At 42.6% G+C, this 27,232-nt stretch overlaps 1 protein-coding gene and 1 long non-coding RNA gene across 2 annotated transcripts in view; both read left to right on the top strand.

Annotated features, from left to right (window-relative positions):
- Positions 1 to 14,603, top strand: part of LOC140068991 (uncharacterized) — a 45,434-nt gene extending 30,831 nt beyond the window's left edge. Inside the window, exon 3 of the long non-coding RNA XR_011848671.1 lies at positions 14,522 to 14,603. This is a non-coding gene — a long non-coding RNA (uncharacterized lncRNA). The remainder of the gene's footprint in view (positions 1 to 14,521) is intronic.
- A 322-nt stretch (positions 14,604 to 14,925) lies between these two features.
- LOC140070246 (4-galactosyl-N-acetylglucosaminide 3-alpha-L-fucosyltransferase FUT5-like) lies at positions 14,926 to 15,642 on the top strand. The gene has a single exon (XM_072116599.1). The coding sequence runs from the start codon at positions 14,926 to 14,928 to the stop codon at positions 15,640 to 15,642; it is 717 nt and encodes a 238-aa protein (XP_071972700.1).
- The last annotated feature ends 11,590 nt before the right edge of the window (positions 15,643 to 27,232 follow it).

Genomic DNA, 27,232 nt, shown 5'->3' with positions numbered 1-27,232 from the left:
CCAAGTCACAGTACCCCCGTAAGAACAACACCTACCTGCTCAAACACCCACCTGTTTGAGCAGATACATGGAAATAAGAGACTATTTGCAGGACTCTGGCATTGCTGCACCTGTTCCTACTGTTTGCATAGTGGAGGGATTTGGAAAAAGTTTTTTTTTCAGAGGGATCAGTCTTCTGTGTTTGTCCTTCACCTCCCTCCGTGTCCTGCTCCCATCTCTGCACAGTGGGTGGAGCCTCCAGCCCCATCTTACTGCAAATAGGAAGTTGTAACTGTCTAAAAAGGGGGGATAACACAGTAGAACTAGTTATCTGTGGTCTTCTTCCTTCTAAAATTAACTTGTAAAATTATGCTAATGAGCCTTAAGAGTATTTATAGCTACATAGTCAGTTACATTGTGGGAAGCATATACCCTCTGTTTTGCTGATGTGAGATTACAGAGGACAGATTCACAGACAGTGTATGGATGGCTCATTTGCATAATCGTAAAAGTTGATTTTAGAAGGAAAGTAAAACATTTTTTTAGATGATTACTAGAGATGAGCGAACACTAAAATGCTCGGGTACTCGTTATTCGAGACGAACTTTTCCCGATGCTCGAGTGCTCGTCTCGAATAACGAACCCCATTGAAGTCAATGGGAGACTCGAGCATTTTTCAAGGGGACCAAGGCTCTGCACAGGGAAGCTTGGCCAAACACCTGGGAACCTCAGAAAAGGATGGAAACACCACGGAAATGGACAGGAAACAGCAGGGGCAGCATGCATGGATGCCTCTGAGGCTGCTTAAACGCACCATTATGCCAAAATTATGGGCAACAGCATGGCCATGACAGAGTGACAGAATGAAGCTAGATAGTATCTAAAACATGCAATAATTGACCCTGACACTATAGGGGACGGCATGCAGAGGCAGCGGCAGCAGGCTAGAGAGTGTCATGGCGACATACCCTAAATGGACTCAGGCTTCAAACCAATGGGTGGCAGAGAGGAACCAAAGGAGGTGAGCAAGAAGTGCTCAAATAATATCGGTACATGATAAAAGTTTGCCAGTATATTTTGTGGATTACACAGCAGGGTGGCGACAAAGTTAACATGGAAGCCATGAAAACAACCCAAAATTCTGCCTGACACAGCTCGTTTGATAAGGGGACCATGTATGGAGGCAGTGAACTAGTAGTAGATTAAAGGTGCTGCAGTTAAAACTATGTTAGTTGGATCTTGGCATGGAGCTGGCGCTCCGCTGCCAGACGAGCTTTCGCCAATCCAAGCCCCTGTCTCTAGGCTACTCCCCAAACAGCACTTTTGTATAAGATCAAGTGTAGTAGCGTTCTTATAAGTTTAGGATATGCCGGGTGAGGGGAATGTAAACAGATGCGCAAGAAGCGCTGAAATAATATCCCTAAATGGTAAAAGTTTGCAAGTATATTTTGTGGATTACACAGCAGGGTGGCGACAAAGTTAACAACTTTGATGTGGAATGCCCTGTAATAGCTCTTGGGCGGTGTGCCTTTTGTCGCCTAGGCTCAGCAGTTTGAGCACCGCCTGCTGTCGCTTAGCGACGGCACTGCTGCTGTGCCTAGAGCTACCGACTGATGGCGCCGTGCCCACGGATGGTAGTTCGGAGGAGGAGGTGGAGGAGGGGTGGGAGGAGGAGGAGGCATAGTAGGCCTGAAACACCTGGACCGAGGTAGGCCCCGCAATCCTCGGCGTCGGCAGTATATGAGCAGCCCCAGGGTCAGTCTCGGTCCCAGCCTCCACCAAGTTAACCCAATGTGCCGTCAGCGATATATAGTGGCCCTGCCCGGCAGCACTCGTCCACGTGTCCGTGGTCAGGTGGACCTTGTCAGAAACGGCGTTGGTCAGGGCACGGATGATGTTGTCTGACACGTGCTGGTGCAGGGCTGGGACGGCACATCGGGAAAAGTAGTGGCGGCTGGGGACCGAATACCGAGGGGCGGCCGCCGCCATGAGGTTGCGAAAGGCCTCGGTCTCTACTAGCCTATAGGGCAGCATCTCCAGGCTAAGCAATCTGGAGATGTGCACATTAAGGGCTTGGGCGTGCGGGTGGGTTGCACTATATTTGCGTTTCCGCTCCAGCGTCTGGGGTATGGAGAGCTGAACGCTGGTGGATGCTGTGGAGGATCGTGGAGGCGACGATGGGGTTTTTGTGGCAGGGTCCTGGGCAGGGGGCTGACTAGCAGCTGACACAGGGGAAGGAGCAGTGGTGTGCACGGCCGGAGGTGAACGGGCTTGTTGCCACTGAGTGGGGTGCTTAGCATTCATATGCCTGCGCATACTGGTGGTAGTTAAGCTAGTAGTGGTGGAACCCCTGCTGAGCCTGGTTTGGCAAATGTTGCACACCACAGTCCGTCGGTCATCCGGTGTTTCCTTAAAGAACCTCCACACTTCTGAAGATCTAGCCCTCGCCGCAAGAGCCCTCACCACGGGAGCTTCACTAGTTGACAGTGGCGCTGATGCACCAGCTCTGGCCCTGCCTCTCCGTCTGGCCCCACCACTGCCTCTTCCAACCTGTTCAGGTCGAGGACTCTCCTCCGTCTCAGAAGCACTGTGTTCACCCGGCCTCTCAACCCAGCTTGGGTCTGTCACCTCATCATCCTCCGATCCCTCAGTCTGCTCCCCCCTCGGACTTCCTGCCCTGACAACAACTTCCCCACTGTCTGACAACCGTGTCTCCTCATCGTCGGACACCTCTTTACACACTTCCACTACGTCAAGAAGGTCATCATCACCCACAGACTGTGACTGGTGGAAAACCTGGGCATCGGAAAATTGCTCAGCAGCAACCGGACAAGTGGTTTGTGACTGTGGGAAGGGTCCAGAAAACAGTTCCTCAGAGTATGCCGGTTCAAATGGCAAATTTTCCTGGGAGGGGGCAGACTGGGGGGGAGGAGGCTGAGGTGCAGGAGCTGGAGGAGTGGGGATTTCGGTGACATGGGTGGACTGCGTGGAAGACTGACTGGTGGTGGACAAATTGCTCGAAGCATTGTCAGCAATCCACGACATCACCTGTTCGCACTGTTCTGGCCTCAACAGTGCTCTACCACGAGTCCCAGTAACTTCAGACATGAACCTAGGGAGTGTAGCTCTGCGGCGTTCCCCTGCTCCCTCATCAGCAGGTGGTGTCTCACCCCGCCCAGGACCACGGCCTCTGACCCCTGCAGTAGTTGGACGCCCACGTCCCCGCCCTCGTCCTCTACCCCTAGCCCTGGGGTTAAACATTTTTAAAATGAGAGTTATAACTTTTTTTTTTTTTTTTACTTTTTTTTGTTTTTTTTTTGTGTTTTTTTGTGTTTTTTGTTTTTTTTTGTGTTTTTTGTTTTTTTTTGAGTTTTTAGAACCAAACAATCCTATCCTATTGCTATGGCTATTTTCTAGCCAGGTATCAAAGGAAGCACACTACTATGCCAGATGAGATGACACTGAGTTAGTGCCTAATAGAAATCCAACCCCTACTGAATTTTCCCACTTCAGCCTTTGCTATGGATATGTGCGCCACTAAGCGCAGAACACAGCGGTCGCAAGTCTCACTACAAATTGCTCAGAATTGGCAAGTACATGCACTGCAGAAACTACAGCCACCAGCAGATCAACCAGAAATCAAATATATAGAACGCTACTGTAGGCTTCAAGAAGCTATTTGTATTCTCCTATGGCTATTTTCTAGCCAAGTATCAAAGGAAGCACACTACTATGCCAGATGAGATGACACTGAGTTAGTGCCTAATAGAAATCCAACCCCTACTGAATTTTCCCACTTCGGCCTTTGCTATGGATATGTGCGCCACTAAGCGCAGAACACAGCGGTCGCAAGTCTCACTACAAATTGCTCAGAATTGGCAAGTACATGCACTGCAGAAACTACAGCCACCAGCAGATCAACCAGAAATCAAATATATAGAACGCTACTGTAGGCTTCAAGAAGCTATTTGTATTCTCCTATGGCTATTTTCTAGCCAAGTATCAAAGGAAGCACACTACTATGCCAGATGAGATGACACTGAGTTAGTGCCTAATAGAAATCCAACCCCTACTGAATTTTCCCACTTCGGCCTTTGCTATGGATATGTGCGCCACTAAGCGCAGAACACAGCGGTCGCAAGTCTCACTACAAATTGCTCAGAATTGGCAAGTACATGCACTGCAGAAACTACAGCCACCAGCAGATCAACCAGAAATCAAATATATAGAACGCTACTGTAGGCTTCAAGAAGCTATTTGTATTCTCCTATGGCTATTTTCTAGCCAAGTATCAAAGGAAGCACACTACTATGCCAGATGAGATGACACTGAGTTAGTGCCTAATAGAAATCCAACCCCTACTGAATTTTCCCACTTCAGCCTTTGCTATGGATATGTGCGCCACTAAGCGCAGAACACAGCGGTCGCAAGTCTCACTACAAATTGCTCAGAATTGGCAAGTACATGCACTGCAGAAACTACAGCCACCAGCAGATCAACCAGAAATCAAATATATAGAACGCTACTGTAGGCTTCAAGAAGCTATTTGTATTCTCCTATGGCTATTTTCTAGCCAAGTATCAAAGGAAGCACACTACTATGCCAGATGAGATGACACTGAGTTAGTGCCTAATAGAAATCCAACCCCTACTGAATTTTCCCACTTCAGCCTTTGCTATGGATATGTGCGCCACTAAGCGCAGAACACAGCGGTCGCAAGTCTCACTACAAATTGCTCAGAATTGGCAAGTACATGCACTGCAGAAACTACAGCCACCAGCAGATCAACCAGAAATCAAATATATAGAACGCTACTGTAGGCTTCAAGAAGCTATTTGTATTCTCCTATGGCTATTTTCTAGCCAAGTATCAAAGGAAGCACACTACTATGCCAGATGAGATGACACTGAGTTAGTGCCTAATAGAAATCCAACCCCTACTGAATTTTCCCACTTCAGCCTTTGCTATGGATATGTGCGCCACTAAGCGCAGAACACAGCGGTCGCAAGTCTCACTACAAATTGCTCAGAATTGGCAAGTACATGCACTGCAGAAACTACAGCCACCAGCAGATCAACCAGAAATCAAATATATAGAACGCTACTGTAGGCTTCAAGAAGCTGTTTGTATTCTCCTATGGCTATTTTCTAGCCAAGTATCAAAGGAAGCACACTACTATGCCAGATGAGATGACACTGAGTTATTGCCTAATAGAAATCCAACCCCTACTGAATTTTCCCACTTCGGTCTTTGCTATGGATATGTGTGCCACTAAGAGCTAAACACAACGGTAGCAAGTCCCCCTGCTAATTCCTCACAAAATGGTAAAAGATGCAAATTAAAATAAAAAAAGTAGAACGTTATTGTAGCCCTAAGAAGGGCTGTTGGGTTCTTTGAGAATCACTCCTGCCTAACAGTAAGCTAATAGAACACCCTAACGCTTTCCCTGACCAGCAGCAGCTCTCTCCCTAGCGGCATCCAGAGACAGAATGATCCGAGCAGCGCGGCCAGCGGCTAGTCTATCCCAGGGTCACCTGATCTGGCCAGCCAACCACTGCTATCGACGTGTAAGGGTACCACGTCATGCTGGGTGGAGTGCAGAGTCTCCTGGCTTGTGATTGGCTCTGTTTCTGGCCGCCAAAAAGCAAAACGGCGGGAGCTGCCATTTTCTCGAGCGGGCAAAGTATTCGTCCGAGCAACGAGCAGTTTCGAGTACCCTAATGCTCGACCGAGCATCAAGCTCGGACGAGCATGTTCGCTCATCTCTAATGATTACCACAGTTACAGTGCCCCTTGGTTATCCTGGTGGATTTTTATTGAAAAGTTTCTTGCTTTATGAAGATTTTGTTAGAACTTCTGATGTGATATTTTTTGCTGTGCATCTTATTAAGAGGAGGGATCTGAGTGTGCAGGTGATTTCATCATTGGGATTGCTGAGGAGCAGGTGTTATAATCCAGGTAAGTTCTTTTCTTTGAGTCTTTAATCGTTGTAAGTTTGGAGATTTGCTTCAGCGCACCTTTTACTATATCGGAGTAAACAATTTAAACAAAGAAAAAAAAAAATTCTGTTGATTTTGTGAAGATAAAATAAAGAAAGAAATAAAGAATGAAATACATTCCAAATGGGGATTTTCATACCCCAATTTAAACAACAAACTTATGTCCGTTTGTCGCTCTCCAGGTATCCTCAGTCCATTGCACATTTTTTATCTTGTAGTTTCAGAAATGATAGATGTGCCCAACATAAAACTACAGGTATAGTTTTTAGCCTAATAGCAACACATGCACAAACAACAACTATCTTTAATTCATCTGCTATAACAGTATTTGGTTATGTTGGCATAGTTTTATGTTGGGCACATCTATCATTTCTACAATATTCCGTAGCATTGGCGCAGGTATCGCATTTGTGTTCATGTAATAATTGGCTCCTTCTGTTGTGACCCAATAAGTAGGGTAAATGCAGGTCACCACCCATTGATACCAGCGACATAATCAATCATTACTCATATTCTAAACAGTATCGCGCCAATCTGAACAACTTGATAAAATTAGTACATTTATCAAGTCTCTTAAAGTGTTTCCTCTACTTCAGTTTCCCAGATTAACTCTTTCGTAACTGTGGTTCATTGGTGCCTGAATGTCCAGGACAATTGATGATATCTCTGGAAAAGTTTTACGTATCATAAGAATGTTTTTTTTTTTTTTTCATGACATGTGAGACTTTAACTTGATAGGATAATGTTATTTATTAGATTTTTTTAACATAAAATTTGCCAATAATACGCTTTTTTTTGTCATTTTCCGAAGAAAGTTTTTTTTAGTTTGTAGTAACTTTTACCATAATATGTTATAAATATGTACAGCATTATTTCACCCTTTCCCAGGTTTAGCTTGAGATGTAGAGGGTGCATGTACTTCTGCAAAATGAAAATGAAAGGGGCATATTTATCAAAACACTGAAAACTGCATTTGCAGGGTACAGGGGGCACCAGATTTATGAATTGTGGATTTATGAAGATGTTCTTCATGAATCTGCTGCTCCTTGCACTGCCTTGACAGAGTGCACCAACTTTTTTTTAGTGCACCTTCAACATGACACAATGGGGCAGATTTACTTACCCGGTCCTGTCGCGATCCCACGGTGCATTGTCGGACGAGAATTTGGGTCTGCCGCAATTCACTAACATTGTGCGCCCGAGTTCCTGTATCCATCACTTCTGCGCTGAGGTCCACCGGAGTTCACCTTCTTCTTCCCAGTGCTTGTAAGTGCGTGTCTTGCGACACAATTCTAAATGTTAAATCCTGCGCGTTGTCCGAATCCGTCGGGTTGTCCGTTGTCGCCCCCCCCCCCCATTTCTGTCGCGTGCAATCTCTGATTCTGTGAAGCAGCCTTACACAATCATGATATTAAAGGGGAGATTCTCTTATTTAATATGACACCTAGATTGTGTTTGTAGGTCCCAGGGTTCAGGAGATATAGCCATTTGAAGTCTTGATGTTTATAAACGTCCTTTCTGCATGGGGTATGTGCAAATAGGACATATACGAGTTTTCATTCAGCCACATAGCAGCCACTTGTATAGCCACATGGCAGCCAGGAAGGGGCTACGATCCTTTACAAATTCAAAATCTGTGCTAGGTACAAATATACACTTCTTGTAACACCTTTAGTCCTGATTCAGTAAATGTTTGGTAGGAAAGGTTCATCACTTGGGATTTGTTTTCTATGTTTGTAGTGGTTGCTGATTCCTGGCTCCCAAGAGGTTGGACTTCCTGTGTGCTGTCCCCCTTGTCCTCGTCTACCTATCCCGTTTCTCTTGCACTTGACTTTACAGGGTTTTTTTTTGTATGTCTGTTTTAGAGTTTTCGGTTTCTGCAGATTACATATCCGTTTCTACAAGTCTCCTGTTCCCTTTATTCTCACAAAAATCCTGAAGGTCACATGTTAATTGTTCTCTTTCCTAAGTGGTACTGATAACGCTCTATTGTATTCTGCCACTGTGTCCCTTTGTTCTTGAAATCTGGTTCAGACTCAAATTTCTTTGTCAATTCTATCTGCTCGGTTAGTTTGACCCCGGGTCTACAAGAATTGTTTTCATCTTGTCTGAGAGGAGTTGCATCAGTGTAAGCGAGATGTTAGCTGCCTCTTTCTGTCATTTATTTATTTATTATCAACTCCCTGGGGACTATCCCGGTTTTTCACTAGTTTTTGGATCTCCCACCAAGATGTTATTTTATTTTTATGCAATTTAGTAAGCTCTTTGAAAGTAGTTTTGAAATTAGATGTATATCTTTATTGTGTAAATTCTCGCTGGCCGAAGATGTCTCTGGTCTCACTGAGCCACTGCTGAATGTCCAACCTGTGGATAGGAATTCTGCCATACTACAAGACTTCAACAAATATCAAAAATCACAATTTTGATCAACATCTAGTGGAATAGATAATTTGTCAGTCAGTAGAGGAGACTGTTACCAGCCATTAGTTAAATAATATTAAAAAAGCAATATATGAAAAATTAGAAATTATTTCTAAAAACATAGCCAATGGACACAAACAATAAAACCATAATATAACAAGAAAGAAAATTCAATCAGCAAACCCACAGGAGATAGCAATGAATATGAACAGGGACGCCCTCAGTCCGAAAGCACCAAACCACAAGAAAAAATAGGGTTCCCTTTAAGTAAGCTCCATTGGTCATTGTATCCCTTAATAGATTCTCTGAGAAGTATATTTTCCAAATAAGGCCATTTGTTGGAGTTTTCTACTGTTCTGGAATATTAGTAACATCTCCAATTAGCAAGACCACCAGAAAACAATAAAAATATGCCCTCCAAAAGCTTATTGACCCATATTGTTTATGCGCCCCAATGTGCAGCAATACAACAGGTAACAGCCACTTATCCTTTACCATACTTAAGAGAAAACTGCAAAACAAATTTAGAGGCTTGCTTTTTCCTTTTATCTAGCATAGCTGTGTACATTTTATGGCTAAATAATATTTACAATAAATAACAATTTATTGTCAAATTTAGAACATTTTCTATAAAACCTCTAACTTTCTCAATTCGTGTGAGATGTTTAAAGGATTAATTTGCTTAACAAGCTGTTTTGAATAGTTTGAGGGGTTTGGTTTTTCAAATGGGGGGCTTTGGAAGGGTTTGTAATAAGTAGGAATTTCATGACCGCTATAAAAATAGAATGCTACCAAAAATAATTTATTGCTGTTTCATTTGTAAGCCTTCAATAACCTAAAAAAATGACCCAACATAGAGCCGACAAATGGATAATGTCAAGTAGTAGGACCATTTGTCTGAAAATCATAACATTTAGAATTCTGAAAAAGGCTAATTTTTCCAAATTTAAAATTTTATAAATAAATGTATCAACTGAAATTAAAAATTGAAATTTTAAAATTGACGTGAAAAAACTAAGTCAAAAACATTTTTCCTCAAAATCAACTTTAAGTTAAAGCTTTCTAAAGTTATTAACACATATAGTCCACATGGTCCACATATAGAACAAATGGTCCTTAACCCCTTAACGCTTTATAACGTACATATACAGTTAGGGCCAGAAATATTTGGACAGTGACACAATTTTTGCGAGTTGGGCTCTGCATGCCACCACATTGGATTTATAATGAAACCTCTACAACAGAATTCAAGTGCAGATTGTAATGTTTAATTTGAAGGGTTGAACAAAAATATCTGATAGAAAATGTAGGAATTGTACACATTTCTTTACAAACACTCCACATTTTAGGAGCTCAAAAGTAATTGGACAAATAAACATAACCCAAACAAAATATTTTTATTTTCAATATTTTGTTGCGAATCCTTTGGAGGCAATCACTGCCTTAAGTCTGGAACCCATGGACATCACCAAACGCTGTGTTTCCTACTTCTTAATGCTTTGCCAGGCCTTTACAGCCGCAGCCTTCAGGTCTTGCTTGTTTGTGGGTCTTTCCGTCTTAAGTCTGGATTTGAGCAAGTGAAATGCAACTCAATTGGGTTAAGATCTGGTGATTGACTTGGCCATTGCAGAATGTTCCACTTTTTTGCATTTATGAACTCCTGGGTAGCTTTGGCTGTATGCTTGGGGTCAATGTCCATCTGTACTATGAAGCGGCGTCCGATCAACTTTGCAGCATTTGGCTGAATCTGAGCTGAAAGTATATCCCGGTACACTTCAGAATTCATCCGGCTACTCTTGTCTGCTGTTATGTCATCAATAAACACAAGTGACCCAGTGCCATTGAAAGCCATGCATGCCCATGCCATCACGTTGCCTCCACCATGTTTTACAGAGGATGTGGTGTGCCTTGGATCATGTGCCGTTCCCTTTCTTCTCCAAACTTTTTTCTTCCCATCATTCTGGTACAGGTTGATCTTTGTCTCATCTGTCCATAGAATACTTTTCCAGAACTGACATCGCTTCTTGAGGTGTTTTTCGGCAAATTTATATTTTGTATTTACTTTCATGGAGTCTTCTCTTTTCTGTTGACTTAAAGACAGATTCACCTACTTCACTGAGAGTGTTCTGGACTTCAGTTGATGTTGTGAACGGGTTCTTCTTCACCAAAGAAAGTATGCGGCGATCATCCACCACTGTTGTCATCCGTGGACGCCCAAGCCTTTTTGAGTTCCCAAGCTCACCAGTCAATTCCTTTTTTTCTCAGAATGTACCCGACTGTTGGATTTGCTACTCCAAGCATGTCTGCTATCTCTCTAATGGATTTTTTCTTTTTTTTTTTTTTCAACCTCAGGATGTTCTGCTTCACCTCAATTGAGACTTCCTTTGACCGCATGTTGTCTGGTCACAGCAACAGCTTCCAAATGCAAAACCACACACCTGGAATCAACCCCAGACCTTTAAACTACTTCATTGATTACAGGTTAACGAGGGAGATGCCTTAAGAGTTAATTGCAGCCCTTAGAGTCCATTGTCCAATTACTTTTGGTCCCTTGAAAAAGAGGAGGCTATGCATTACAGAGCTATGATTCCTAAAGCCTTTCTCCGATTTGGATGTGGAAACTCTCATATTGCAGCTGGGAGTGTGCACTTTCAGCCCATATTATATATATAATTGTATTTCTGAACATGCTTTTGTAAACAGCTAAAATAACAAAACTTGTGTCACTGTCAAAATATTTCTGGCCCTAACTGTACCCATGTGCTGAGCATTATTCAGCCAACACCCACCACTGACGCCCAGCCAGGTGAGTGTCGGCAGTTCTCGGGCACTGCCATCTTTGTTTGGATCATCGCTCCCCAATGACATGTATGAGACTCCAGGACCTGTCATTGTGCAGGATCTATAACAGTATGTGGGAGGTACACTGTTATAGATCTTTTGCAAATTCTTCATATACTGCAATACTGCTATTTTGCAACAGCAAAAATGTAATAGAAATTGATTAAAAGGTTGTACAATATCCAAAATGGTAGCAATGTAAACGTCATAATGTCCCACGAAAAATTACACCTTATAAAGTTCCATATGCAGAAGTATGAAAAGCTTAGGGCAAAATTAAGGAAAGATTTTTTGTGCAAAAGGTTATAATTTTCTCAATTTATTAAAACAAAATAAAACCTATATGAATTTGGTATTATAAAGGTTTGGGATTTTTAAAGACAGCGAATGCAAAATGGAAATACAAAAAATTAAAATGGCCTGGCCCTTATGGGGTTAAACAGAAGATCCACCCTAGTTCTTTTTTTCCATAGATGAATCTTATTTCCACCACCACATACCAAAAAATTTAGGGTCATGATAGTAAATATATTACAAAATCAGAATCACAAATTAAATACTTTCTTATTACAGTTTTGTTTTTTTGATGGATGTGTGAACCTGTTACCTTTAGCTTTAATTGTTACCTTTAGGGTGCAGTTCAAGTCATGCTACACATCTTTTGTGGGTGAGTTATCTGTGTGCGTTTTTTAGCTGTACCTACATCAGCCCTCACAATTTTATCTCTCACACTTGGTGTCCTACAAAATGAAAAGAGTGGAGGATTGTCAAACTCCGGCATCCTGCCAAGCTATGCCAGTGTAACTCTTCTCAAGGTGTTGTTTCTTTTCAGGAGTGAGTAATTGGGCCCTGTTTAGAATCTGAACCTCTTGCTTATATCTGTCTATGATAGATTTAGGGTAACCTTTTTACCCCAATTTATAGGCCAAAATATCCAGGTTATTTCCTAATAGATTGTCCTCAGATAAGAATTGACTGAAAGGGAGGGAGATGACCATCTTCCTGCTCCTGTAATGGAGCAGGTTGCTTTTATCACTGAGTTTAACAAATAGAACAGTTAATATTATATGTTCTATGACTTACACAACAGAAACTGAATTATCTCCTGTGATGCAAAAACTGAATATCAGGATCAATGGGCTGATCTCTTCTCAATGCCTGCCATGAAAAAATAAGCATACATGGGGCTTTATTAGCCCCCATCGCGGTCCCATGTAATTGGATATAAAAACTTCTTGAAATAATAAACAGTTGCATACAAAAACAGACTCAAGAATACCAAAAAATCTTTTGTTTTAATTGAGTAGTGTGTAGTCATCAGACATCTTTGAATCTTTAACTTTTACACTAAGATCTTAGCGATCTATATTCTGACATGATTCAGCTGCGTTTAGTAAAACAGAATTAAGCTACCTAACTACTCCAGGCTGCTGAGCTACAAGTATTTACAAATAGACACCCCCCACCCCCCCACCCAAATGTTTTGCCAGCTTGTGGTGTACACAGAGGGGGTGAAAGGGCTTTCAGCATAGTAGAATGCATTATCTACCACCAGGATGAAGGATTGTAAACCAAGCACACTGACACATCCTATGCCCTTATTTTTAAGGAAAAAAGGTTTTAAAATTATACAAATGAACCTGATGAGCTCCAGGATTAATTAACACCTAAGGAGCCCAGACCTCCTCAGTCTCATTTGCATAATTTTAAAAGCATTTTTTTTTAAACCAGGGCTTAAGAAACTGAAAGAGGAGGAGATCCTGCTAGATGGGACACATGCCAGTATGTCAGTGTGCTTGGCTTACTATCTTTCATCCTGGTGGTAGATGTCCTTTAGAGAGTGCATAGTAGATAGTAGAGAAACACTAGTAGAAAGAAGAGACTAGCTTCAAAGAATAGTAGCAATAGATGAGAAACAGTATGGAGAATGTATTGGAAAGAAGAAAATAGACAGATTGGCTAAGAAAGACATAGGAACATGAGAGTATACAAAAATATATTTCATACTGTGATAGAAACAGATGACACTGCTCCTAAACCAACAAGAAAATCTACTTTTTCTACAGACCTACAAAAATATGCACTTTTCACATAAGATATTGCCCCACAAATCCACCAGAGGGCAACAACTGCCTTTTAAAACCACTACTCCTTCTGCCTATTTTTTAATTTACTTATAGTTAAAGTTATAAACAGAAGAATTGACCAATGGGTTTATCTTAGTACAACAAGGTAACTATTTTGAATTAATTGTTAATAGTAAAATCATTACTTAACCTTAATTATACAGTGTATAAAAAAGTCTACAGACCCATGTTAAATTTACAGGTTTGATATTTAAACAAAATATCAGACCAAGAAAAATGATTTCAGAATATTTTCCATCTTTAACGTTGCCTATAATAACAACATTGTCACGGGTGTCCCCATGACCCACGTCTAGGGTCGTGGGTACTCCCGTGTCTCGTTCCTACTCGATATCCACATCATATCCACACCAGCGCTCTAGGGGTCGTGTGTAAGTCGGGTATTCTTAAATAGGGGACCACCTGTAATGCTCATGAGTCTTGATATTGCAGTTATAGATTGTTTAGGTGACACCTACCATTTGTGTTAAGCCCCTTCCACACTTGCGTTGCAGATCACGTCAGAGTTTGATCAGGGTGCGATCAGGGTTTGGTCAGTAAAAAACGCACATTTTGCATCAGAGTGCAATCAGTTTTCAGTCAGAGTTTGTTCAGTGTCTCAGTTTTTCACGCGCGTTTTCAATGCAATTTCAATGCATTTTCAATGCGTTTTTCACGTGCAGAAAACGCGCGTGAAATGGACTCAGGACTGAGCTCTATCTTTTCTATTGCAATTGCTGCGTGAAAAACGCATTGCACTTGCATTGCACTTGCAAGTGTCTCAGAGTGCAATGCGTTTTTGATGCATCTCCATAGACTTGTATGGTGCGTTTTTCACAAGTGTGTGCGTGAAAAAAAATGCGAGTCTGAAAAGACCCATTGGTTACAATGGGTCAGAGTGCAAAGCAAGTTCTGCGCGTCAAAAGCACGCGCAGAAAACGTGCGTGAAAAACGCAAGTGTGAAAGGGGCCTAATTCCTTATCAGAACACCCAGCCAGTATGGACCAGAGCTAGCTGCTCACCTGCATGGAATACATTTGGTGGATTTAATATTTTTATTAAATTAACAGAATAAAATGTGATTTCTGAACATTTCATTAAAAGCAATTCTCTATTTAATAAGTAAAATATATATACTTTATTTTTTCATCATAGGTAAAACAATAACTGAAAGTGAACTGTGAACCAAAGTAATCCCTGATATTCAAATGTCTAAGACAGAGAAACTACTCAAACCAACTAAGATGTTCTTCTTCATTCATTTGCAAGTACTCCTTTCATTTACTTTATTTGCAATGCTCTACAGAAGAAAATCCCTTCTTTCAACCAATGCTGAATCACAAGAAAATGCATGGATTTCGAGAGTTTTACCAAAAGAACCTATAGTTATCCTACTTTGGACATTTCCCTTTGGAGTATATTTTCCTCTTAATAACTGTCCTCAGCAATTTGATGGTTCTGATTGTTTCTATACAGCAGACCGGACCTTGTATTCATCAGCACATGCGGTTGTACTCCACCACAGAGATGTGTGCGCTACTAAGACACAACTACCACAAATGCCAAGACCATCTAACCAGCGCTGGGTCTGGTTTAATCAGGAATCTCCAAGTCATTGTCAAAACCTTGCATTAATGAACAATCTCATCAACCTCACAATGTCCTACAGGGTTGACTCTGACATCTTTGCTCCATATGGTTGGATAGAAAAGCACAATAGGACAATGAATTTTACCATTCCAAAGAAAACAAAACTAGCGGCTTGGGCGATAAGTAACTGGCATCCAGATGCTAGAAGAGTCAAGTATCATGGAGAACTAAAGAAACATTTACAAGTTGATATTTACGGTTATGGAAATCGTAATCTGCCTGGAAATAAACAATTAGAAATATTTTCCGCTTACAAATTCTACCTTTCTTTTGAGAATTCTATACATGTAGATTATATAACAGAAAAACTCTGGGACAATGCAATTTCCTCAGGGTGTGTTCCAGTTGTGATGGGTCCACCTCGCGAAAACTATGAGCGCTTCATCCCCAGAGACGCCTTTATTCACGTTGATGACTTCTCAAGTCCTCAGGAATTGGCTTCATATCTTCTGAGTCTGGACAAAGATGAAGAGAAGTACAAGCAATACTTCAACTGGAGATCAGAATATTATGTGCCACCTCAGGACAACCCTTGGACAGTGCCCTACTGTAGAGTCTGTAAGGCACTAAATGAAGCTCCACCTTATAGGACCATAGCGAGCATTGAAAAATGGTTTAAAGATTAATATTTTCAAAAGTAATGATCATGTATGCATATAAACAGCTGGTAGACATGTTTGTGATGCTTTACAAACCGAGTAGTAGAAACGGCTCCTGAACTACTTCTACTGAAAAACACAAACACGAAAATCCTCACCTTTCTTTCCCCAGAACATACATAAAAATAAACATGACACTAGTTCTGTATTTCAAGAAAAAGTGTAGATTTATAGATAATCGTGACAATAAATAGTGTATGAACATTTCAGGTTGTAGGCCCTAAACTTATTTATATACGATCAGATGGACATGGATCATTCCATTCCTCAGTAAGCCCCTTCACTGTAATTGATGGTCCTGCATCCAGAGACATCACTACCCAGATCTCCTGAAATCTGGTGCATAATTTAACTTCAAGTTTCAAGTGCACGTGGTACCATGACTAAGAGTGCCACGTGCACTTGAAACGCGTAGGTTACTTTCCTCTATATGGTCTAGGGGGCATGCCATGTATATTTTAATATGTCAATGAAATAAAGTCCGGACGGACAAGATACAATTTTACCCCATTACTGGTGCGGAGCTCCGTTTCTTTCTTCGAAGTTCATGACTTACTTTCAGCTCTCAACATGATATTTTTTCTAGGTACCGGGTGAGTTTTAACACAAAAGAGGGAATGCTAAATAGGATATTTCATACCCAATGATAGTGACCCTTTAAAGGAAACCTACCACATGAAATAGTAGGTGTAAGCTGCAAATACCGAGCACCAGCTCAGGGTGAGCTGCTGCCGGAGATTATTTTCGTTAGTGTCATAAACCGCTGTATCGCAGTTTAAACACTTTTTAATCTTTATATGTGAAGAAGCTTCAGCAGAAACTTCATGATCCCTCTGTTCTATGAGATGCTCTGTGCTGTGCTTAGATTATCAGGATACAGGTTTGTCTACACTTTTATTTAGATTCTGACCATTTTACTAGTATATGAGACATAGAAAAAGAGAGATGAGACAGATGAGCGATCCACAATCACACAAAGACACACTTCATCTCTGCTACATTTCATCTGTAACACACAATGTCATCTCTTCTATATCTTAGCTAAAACACACACAGAGTGCCTCCCTCCTCTGGATAAAGACCTTATGTTATCTGTATTTCGTAGGGTAAACTCTACAGGCTGCTTGTCGACAGGAAATGTCTGTGAGTGAGCTGGTCCTGTAATGGAGAGGGGAGGGTCTGGATGAAGAGAAGAGAAGCTATTCATGAGAAGAATCTGCCCTGCCCGACTATGGTGAGAAGATTTACGGTCGGTTGCTCTAGGTACTGATCCTACGGGATGGGGTTTACCGGGGACTCGATGAGCCCTTTCAATCTGAAGACAGTTTGATACATTTTCCGCACCAAACACTTCTACAATCCACTTCTGAATCCAACCCTCTAGATCTCTATTTTCAATATCTTCTGTCAATCCCACTATCTGGATATTTACTTGTCTGGAGTGGTCATCTAAGTCAATAAGCTTATCTTTAAGAAGTTTACTTTCCTTCGAGAATCCCTGCTTTTCCTTTTTAAGACTCTTTACCTCTGCCTCTAAAGTTTTTACCCGAGAATAAGTATTTGATACCCTCACGTATTTTAAACATATCTTCTCTTAACGTTGCTAAATCAGAAGGGAGTGAGCCAACCTGGGTAACTAAAGATTCCACTGTGGCCCCTGTTTTCTGTACTGTGGCTATGATTTCTATCCAAATTGGATTAGTGACTTCCCCTCCACTCCTCTCTGTATCCGTTACCTCATCCCCTTCCTTATCTATTTGTGAAGTCATAAGAGGAGGTTTCAAAGTCTGGTGTGTTTTGACCACCGGGGAGCTCCATAATTTTTCGAATTTGGAGGACGAGTCCCCCTTATTCCCTGGTTTTCCCTTGCTTCCTTCGGGGATGGCCCCCGCCCCCTGATTTGCGACCTTGATTCTTAGCTGGCGTTTTTTTGTTAGGCTTTTAAAAAAGATCCCTCCAATCTGAATCTAAACCGGTCTGATGATGAAGTGTATAAAAGTATATGACGTCAAAGATAATCGAACACCAACCGGAGATAACTCCTAAATTCAGATAAATAAACGAGATGTCAGTAAATACCCCAATCCTCACATGTGATTGTCCGATTTACCAGAGAAATATTATGACCTGTCAAAAAAAGCAAAACTCTTAGACCTTCCCATTAAACAGAGGGGAAGCCAATCAAAACCAGACCCTCAAGATAAAGGCACCTGCGAAGAGACCAATCGGTGAGGGCATAACCGATTGAACCCAACCGGCCAGGCCGACCCAACAGGGGTCTAAACGAAAGAGCAAATCCGGCGGAGATGCACCGATGAGGCCGATGAGGCCGAGTGGAGCAGACCAGGTCCAACCCCCACAACCGTGATGGCAGATCCAGATGGCAACACCCCACCAGCAGCCCCCAATCGGCCAACCCCCACCGGGAGACCCCAACCAGCAGACCCCAGTCGGCCAGCTCCAACCGGGAAGACCTCCACGGAAGAGCCCCCACCAAACGGTCCCAGACCAATGGGTCCCCAAGCCTCAGACTACCCTGGGCCCCAACCAAGGGGGAGCACAGGCTAGTAGACTGTGGCTAGCAGACTCAGGCCATCAGACCCAGGATAGCAGACCCAGGTTAGCAGACCCAGGTTAGCAGACCCGGGTTAGCAGACTTAGGTTAGTAGACTCAGGTTAGCAGACTTAGGTTAGCAGACTTAGGTTAGTAGACTCCTCAAACTAGCAGACTCAGGTTAATAGACTCCTCAGGCTAGCAAACTCCAGCCAGCAAACTCAGGCTAGCAGATGCAAATTCTCTGCAGAGTGGCATATTCGAATTAACAGTGGACATGAGTTAGTGGTAAATTCCTGTTGGCAACAGACTCTTGTCAAGGGCAGACTCTCGTCAAGGGCAGACTCTCGTTAATGGCAGACTCTCGTTAACGGCAGACTGTTGTTAACGGCAGACTCTTGTTAACACACTAGCTACAGACTCATGTTAGCAGCACACTGATATTAGCAACAGACTCATATTTGCAGCAAGCCCATATTAGCGGCAGACTCACATTAGCTGCAGATTCATATTAGCAGCAGGCTGGAATTTAACAGCAGACTCCAGTTAACAAAAACTTCATATTCGCAGCTTCAACTTCAAGTTCAAATTATCAATGAATCAAAATTTCCAAGTAGCAAAAAGCACCCATTTGCTTGTCTCACCAAGCCCATGAAGTCAGGACTTTCCGATCTGGATCCTACTCTTTTGCTGATGTTTGGTCAGTCAGTCGATCGAATTGATAGTAATCGCGTGCCATGCTGCCTCTACTGCTCCGCAAATGGAACAGGGTGCGGAGATGCTGTGCGCTTGGCTGGGACCAGACTTATTTTGTCGAGCCAGGAGAGTGGAGGAGGAGCCGGAAATGACATGCTTACATCACATCATCGCCCACTACTGGTTCCCCCACTAGTCTTACATTTATGCAACCAAGACAAATTAATAACTACCAGGTGTAAACAAAAGGGTAGAGGGAGATAGAAGGAAGGAATCTTAGAGTCTCCAGATATCAGCAGAGAATTAGATACATATTCACACTTATAAACTAGCAATGTGCAGATGCAAACACTATTGCAAGTGTACAGTCCACCATTTTTAGCTGATTTCTGTTCCTATTTAACTAGTAAGGCTGGTATCAAGAAAAGAAGATCCCAGCAATTCGAGGTAGGTCAAGTAAATAATTTCTATTTTAATTCACAAAGCGTTACATACAATACAAAGTGTACTGCGCGAAAACGCGTTTTTCGGCCCCTCCTGAGCCTTCATCAGCTGGCGTATTGCCGAGTTGTTTGCCGAGGGTATCCTCTTTCTATAAATCTGTTTTTCATTTCTTCTATCCTTACGTGTTTAAGAATGGGACCTGAGACTATACGGTCAACTCGTTGAAATTGGTATTTTGGGATTGATTTTTTGACTGAAAGAGGGTGGGCACTATCAAAGTGTAAAAGACTGTTTCGATCCGTGTCTTTTCTATAAATATTAGAGAGTAATGTACCATCCTCTTGTTTAATTATTTTAGTGTCCAAAAATCTCACTTCACGTTGACTGTATGTCATGGTACATTTTAATTTCTCCCAAATAGAGTTTAACTCATTCAAAAAATCCAAAAGGGTGTTGAGTGGCCCCTCCAATATGCAAAAAATATTGTCTATGAACCGCCTCCATACTTTTACATGGTTCTCAAACAAGGGGTTGCCATAGATGTATTGGTTCTCAAAAAAGGCCACAAATGAGTTTGCACATGGGGGGGCCTTATTCGACCCTATAGCCGTCCCACATTTCTGTAAATAAAACTCGTCTTGAAACATAAAGAAGTTATTCTGCAAGGTTAATTTCAGGCTAGTTGCAAGTAACAATACCAATTGACTAAATATGTCTAACTAAATATAACTAATTGAATATGTCTAACAAAATTAATGTCAAATTACTGCTTTGTTTATGAAAATGCTTGTTATTTCTATACCTTGTCATTTGTATACCTTGTATCATTTCTCCGAACATGATATGATGAATCCACGGAGATGCGATTCATAAATGTGGAACGAGTGCCGGTTAACATGATATGTCCACATGATCGATTATGCAGTGAGTGATAGATCACATGACATGGCCATGTGATGGATGACGCGGCAGATGGATGATGCACATTGGAAGAAAATACACTCATTGGACACACACTTTGAAGGCTCAGGAGGGGCTGGAAACGTGTTTTCGTGAAGTACACTTTGTATTGTATGTAACGTTTTGTGAATTAAAAGAGAAATTATCTACTTGACCTACCTCGAAGTGCCGGGATCTTCTTTTCTTGATACCAAATTGCCTGTCCACAAGCACGAGGAGAGGGTCACCGAGTGCAAACCAGTCACAAACAATTAGTAAGGCTTTTTGTTTTATTCCCCTTTATTTTTATAACTGTTTGTGTATGTGTCGTATGTATATTGTTTATAACCTCTTTTACCTAACAACTTTGTATTTTATGTGTGCACTGCACTTTTCTTATATATGATTTTTAAAACTTAATAAAAGAATCAAAGTTTCCAAAGAGATAGCACTACTAGGATCTATGCTTTAGTAATCGCATAGATAATTGTGTAATTTTTAATCTGTAATTTGGATTTCTAAATTGTTAAGGGACTTATATAGTTAGGTGCCTATTTGCCTTATGGATATTAATTATTAATTTAAAAGTAGGTGGTGGCAGCAAGGAAAGTGAGTGCCAGGACTAAGAATAAAATTTAGAATAAAGGCGCCATCTTGCGGGGCTTTATGTGCTAAATTTGAGGCTCTCTAGTGTAGGTGCACCCTATCATGTCACTCTTGTCATATCTACTGTTAAATAATTATTTATCACAAATTCATCAGTATTAGACCATGAAGAGTTAAACTCGAAGCCATACACGAGCTGTGACATACACAATTAGGGATGTACATTACATCCAGCCTAAATATATATGAATACCATATATAGGGACACAGAGGGGGTCATTTACTAAGGGCCCGATTCACGTTTTCCAGACGTGTTACCTGAATATTTCTGTTTTGCGCTGATTGTACCTGAATTGCCCCGGGTTTTTGGCGCACGTGATCGGACTGTGGCGCATCGGCGCTGGCATGCGCGCGACGGAAATCGGGGGGCGTGGCCGAACGAAAACCCGACGTATTCGGAAAAACCGCCGCATTTAGAAAAAAAAAATTGTGTTGCGAAAATTTCACTCACCTTCATCCTGGATAGGCCGGTGTATTTCGAGGCATTCCAGCGGACTTCAGCGCAGCAGCGCCACCTGGTGGACGTCGGAGGAACTGCTTTGATGAATCCCGGCCGGACCCGTATGCAGCGCAGAGAACGCGCCGCTGGATCGCGAACGGACCGGGTAAGTAAATCTGCCCCAGAATGTTCAAGAGTACAAGACACACCTCTACTATGACTATATATGACAGACAGAGAGTGTCATGGCAGCTGATACCGAGAGACTGTGACAACGATGTTACGACAGATAGGACAGCTGGACGACGCTCACAACTGAAAACTCTTGTGCTCTCACATCTCGGACGACACACAGAGAAGAAAACACAACAGGTGTAATGTATAACGATATATGAAGAGCTACGGGAAGAGATGGAAACCTCCCAGCCATCTCCAGAACATACTCTCACTGATACACTGACTGACATGGACACGTGACTGATAACTAGAGATGAGCGAGCACTAAAATGCTCGAGTGCTCGTTATTCGAGACGAACTTTTCCAGATGCTCGAGTGCTCGTCTCGAATAACGAGCCCCATTGAAGTCAATGGGAGACTCGAGCATTTTTCAAAGGGACCATGGTTTGGGAATAAAATGTGTTAATTAATTGAAAAAGAATGTCTTCTGATAAGTTAGCAGATGTATGCAAACATCTGCAATCTATTCTTCACTGTTCCGCGCGTATATTATCTCCCGACAAGTTAACAGATGTGAAGAACAGTGAAGAATAGAATAAAAACAGTGAACACAGGATCATTTAAGTGAAAAACACAGTGAAGAATAGATTGCAGATGTTCGGCACATCTGCTTACTTGTCGGGAGATACGCTGTCCCGGGATCCGCTGCTCTTCTTCCACTGAAGTCTCCCCGATGTCTCCGTGCCCCGATGTCTCCGTGCCCCGATGTCTCCATGCCGCTCCGTGCCGCTGCCCGATGTTTCCGTGCCGCTCCCCGATGTCTCCGTGCCCCGATGTCTCCGTGCCGCTCCCTGATGTCTCCGTGCCGCTCCCTGATGTCTCCGTGCCGCTCCCCGATGTCTCCGTGCCCCGATGTCTCCCTGCCCGATGTCTCCGTGCCCGGATGTCTCCGTGCCCCTATGTCTCCGTGCCCCGATGTCTCCGTGCCGCTCCGTGCCGCTGCCCGATGTCTCCGTGCCCCGATGTCTCCGTGCCCCGATGTCTCCGTGCCCCGATGTCTCCGTGCCCCGATGTCTCCGTGCCGCTCCCTGATGTCTCCGTGCCGCTGCCCGATGTCTCCGTGCTGCCGCTGCCCCATGTCTCCGTGCTGCTCCCCGGTGTCTCTGTGCTGCTCCCTGGTGTCTCCGTCCTGCTCACCGTGTTCTTCAATGTGTTCTTCACACATATATATTGTTCTTCACATACTATTTTGTTCGCACCGTTCCGCGCGTATCTTCCGACAAGTAAGCAGATGTGCCGAACATCTGTAATCTATTCTTCACTGTGTTCTTCACTGTGTTTTTCACTTAAATGATCCTGTGTTCACTGTGTTCACTGTTTTTATTCTATTCTTCATTGTTCTTCACTGTGTTTTTTTAATTAAATGCTCGATCTCGAGCAGGGGAAATACTCGTCCGAGCAACGAGCCGTCTCGAGTACCTTAATACTCGAACGAGCATCAAGCTCGGACGAGTATACTCGCTCATCTCTACTGATAACCTGTGCAAGTATCTTGTATCCTGTACTCTGCAACCTGGATGACGGCAATAAAGGAGACTTTTTATAAGTATCATCGAGTCCTTCTGGTGTCCCCTGAGTGACGTATTTTGGGAATAATCACTTTGACACCAAGTATAGTTATTTGTATCAAATTATATTTAACAATACACAGAACAATAGACAATATTTACACTGGCGAGCCTAGCGGATATACGATTGTTCCAGTCTGAAGAGGGGGAGAAGGAATCGTCCCATAAAGACATTTCAAACTGTCACGATCGTAGAAACTGAGAATCTTCTGACGAAGGACAACAGGTGCCAGGATCCAAGGTTGTAAGTATGGAAATCATTGATTCTTTTACTAAGAAAAGTAGCTTAGAGTTTAAGTTTGTGCCTAATGATCAGTCAGATCTAGAAACTGTTTGGTTGAGTTTATATAATGAATGCCAACAGGAGAATAAAAAGATAGAGAGGAAACGTGTTACAGTCAGAAAAGACAAAGGGGCAGATTTACTTACCCGGCCCATTCGCGATCCAGCGGCACGTTCTCTGCGGTAGATTCGGGTCCGGTCGGGATTTATTAAGGTAGTTCCTCCGACGTCCACCAGGTGGCGCTGCTGTGCTGAAGAGCATCGGAACGCACTGGAATACACCGAGCCAGGCTGAGTGAAGGTAAGTGCAATTTTCGCGACACATTTTTTTTTTAAAATGCGGCAGTTTTTCCGAATCCGTCGGGTTTTCGTTCGGCCACGCCCCCCGATTTCCGTCACGTGCATGCCGGCGCCGATGCGCCACAATCCGATCGCGTGCGACAAAATCCCGGGGCAATTCAGGGAAAATCGACGCAAATCGGAAATATTTGGGTAACACGTCGGGAAAACGTGAATCGGGCCCTTAGTAAATGACCCCCAAAGAGAAATTGAGGAATATTGTGCATATGATAAAAGTCTATCATCAGGTTGTGCTAGACAGATCCATAGCTAAGAAACCTACTGCTATTTCTAAGACAGAGAATGTGATCTGTAGGGAGAGAGATAGTGACAGTAAGACATGTAATGACGATGTAACTCAGCAGAAGGATCAGGGACAGGTCTGTGTCCCCTCTGCTGGAGGTGACTCTGTGTCTTTTCAGAAACAGATATTGGAGATGAAAGAATCCAGTCTGAAGTTAAAAATGCAGAAGCATTTACTTAATTTGAGCAAAGAGGTTCCCACATATGATGCTAAAATCCATGTGTGCAGGAATCATGAAATCTTTGAGAGCTTTGTGGAGAAATTTGATTTATCTAATGAACAGAAAAATCAGTTGTTTAAAATTTGTCTTCCTCTAGAGTTTTCCAGGCGACTAGAATTAGAAAATTCACTTGATGACGAGTCTCGTGAGTGGTCACATGACAGTGACGTAGACAGATTAAAGAAGTTACTCTGGTGCACTACAATTGACAGCATGCCCACATATGAGATTTTACGTGAGCTGAAAATTGGTAGGAAGGAATATACCTTCTCATTCATGTCAATGTTTGGGAGAACGCTTAAAGCAATTGGAATTTGTAATCCTCACTCAATAGTGAGATAATTCATTAAGAAATTTACATTTCTTACTGCTGTCACACTTGTTATTGCCTCAGATCAACCTTCTTTATTCAAAGTTGCTAAATTTATAGATACAGTTAGAAAGCAGCAAAGCAAGAACCAATCACAGGTTCATAGACAGAATATAGGCAGAAAAGAGACAGATAGTTACTCAAAGAGGAAAAATCTCCCTAAACGATTACACAAAGTATCTGCCCCCAGAAGACAATGTAACAATATCTATCAAGAACAGCGCAAATTACTCATAGAGCAAAAACCTTATCATTTAATTATGAAATCTGTTCCAAGTTGTCATTTATCTTTTACCTTTAATTGTAAAGAAAGAGCCTTCTAAATGTCAGTCTATTTCTGAATGTGACATTGGTATCGCAGAACAGAGATCTCCTGACACGAGTGAAGGTAAAAATAATAATAATAAAAAATAGTCAGAAGGACTGTAAATGTAATTTGGCCACTGCTCTTGTCCATCATAGGAAAGATATATTGAAAAAGATATTCAATGACGTATTAGATGGAAGGAGATGTAGACATGAGTACAGACCTAGATTTATTACTGATTGGTTAATGACTCGGATTTGTTTAAAGAATATGATTTATGGATAATGACAGTTCTGTTATTTGTGATAATTGTTGGTAACTATGAACATAAATCTATCGGTGTTAGAGATGAGCGAACACTCTCGTCCGAGCTTGATGCTCGTTCGAGCATTAGCGTACTCGAAAATGCTCGTTGCTCGGACGAATATTTCGCCCGCTCGAGAAAATGGCATCTCCCGCCGTTTTGATTTTTGGCGGCCAGAAACAGAGCCAATCACAAGCCAGGAGACTCTGCACTCCACCCAGCATCATGTGGTACACTTACACGTCAATAGCAGTGGTTGGCTGGCCAGATCAGGTGACCCTGGAATAGACTAGCCCCTGCCCGCGCTGCTCGCATCATTCTCTGTCTGGATGCCGTTAGGGAGAGAGCTGCTGCTGCTGCAGGGATAGTATTAGGGTGTTATATTAGCTTACTGTTAGGCAGGAGTGAGTCTAAAAGTACCCAACATCCCTTGTTAGGGCTAGAATATTTTTTTTTGTTTGCTTGTGGCTGGGCTTGCTGGCACTAGTAGTGCAGCTAGTACCATATTGTGACGAATTTGCAGGGAGTCTTGCGAACGTTCTATTTAGCTCTTATTGACACAAATATCCATCTCAAACACCTAAGTGGGCCAATTTATTAGGGGTTTGATTGAATTAGGCACAGTCTGCCGATTTTTTTTTTTTCAAAACTTAATGTCACAGGCACACCACAAAATCCTGTTGTGTGCTGTCAGTGTAGGTTAGAAACTAGCCATACAAGAACCCAACAGGCCTTCTTAGGTCTACAATAGAGTTATATATTTTATTTTATTTTTACTTGCTTGTGGCTGGCCTTGCTGGCACTAGTAGTGCAGCTAGTACCATATTGTGACGAATTTGCAGGGAGACTTGCGAACGTTCTATTTAGCTCTTAGTGACACACATATCCATCTCAAACACCTAAGTGGGACAATTTATTAGGGGTTTGAATGAATTAGGCACAGTCTGCCGATTTTTTTTTTTTTTTCAAAACTGAAAGTCATCACAGGCACAGCACAAAATCCTGTTGTGTACTGTCAGTGTAGGTTAGAAACTAGCCATAGCAATCATCATCATCTTCTGTGGTTGCTGTGTGATTTATTATGATCGTTTTGTTAAAAAAAAAAAAACACGCAAAAAACACAAAAAAAATTTACAGTTTACACTTTATTTTGAAAATGTTGAACCCTAGGGGTAGGGGTAGAGGATGAAGGCGTGGGCGTCCAACTACTGCAGGGGTCAGAGGCCGTGGTCCTGGGTGGGGTGAGACACCACCTGCTGATGAGGGAGCAGGGGAACGCCGCAGAGCTACACTCCCTAGGTTCATGTCTCAAGTTACTGGGACTCGTGGTAGAGCACTGTTGAGGCCAGAACAGTGCGAACAGGTGATGTCGTGAATTGTGGACAATGCTTCTAGCCATTTGTCCACCAGTCAGTCTTCCATGCAGTCCATCCATGTCACCGAAATCAGCACTCCTCCAGCTCCTCTACCTAAGCCTCCCCCCACCAGTCTGCCCCCTCCCAGGAAAATTTTACATTTGAACCGGCATACTCTGAGGAACTGTTTTCTGGACCCTTCCCAGAGTCACAAACCACTTGTCCAGTTGCTGCTGAGCTCTTTTCCGATGCCCAGGTTTTCCACCGGTCGCAGTCTGTGGGTGATGATGATATTGTTGACGTAGTGGAAGAAGTGTATAAAGAGGTGTCAGACGATGAGGAGACACAGTTGTCAGACAGTGGTGAAGTTGTTGTCAGGGCAGGAAGTCCGAGGGGGGAGCAGACTGAGGGATCGGAGGATGATGAGGTGACAGACCCAAGCTGGGTTGATAGGCCGGGTGAACACAGTGCTTCAGAGACGGAGGCGAGTCCTCAACGAGAACAGGTTGGAAGAGGCAGTGGTGTGGCCAGAC

The sequence above is a fragment of the Engystomops pustulosus genome, chromosome 7 (assembly GCF_040894005.1).
Source record: "Engystomops pustulosus chromosome 7, aEngPut4.maternal, whole genome shotgun sequence".
NCBI lineage: Eukaryota > Metazoa > Chordata > Amphibia > Anura > Leptodactylidae > Engystomops > Engystomops pustulosus.
This window is presented reverse-complemented; position numbering and strand designations above follow the sequence as displayed.

Coding starts and splice junctions, on each gene's coding strand:
- LOC140070246 (XM_072116599.1), top strand. CDS start 14,926: ATGCCAAGACCATCTAACCAGCGCTGGGTCTGGTTTAATCAGGAATCT.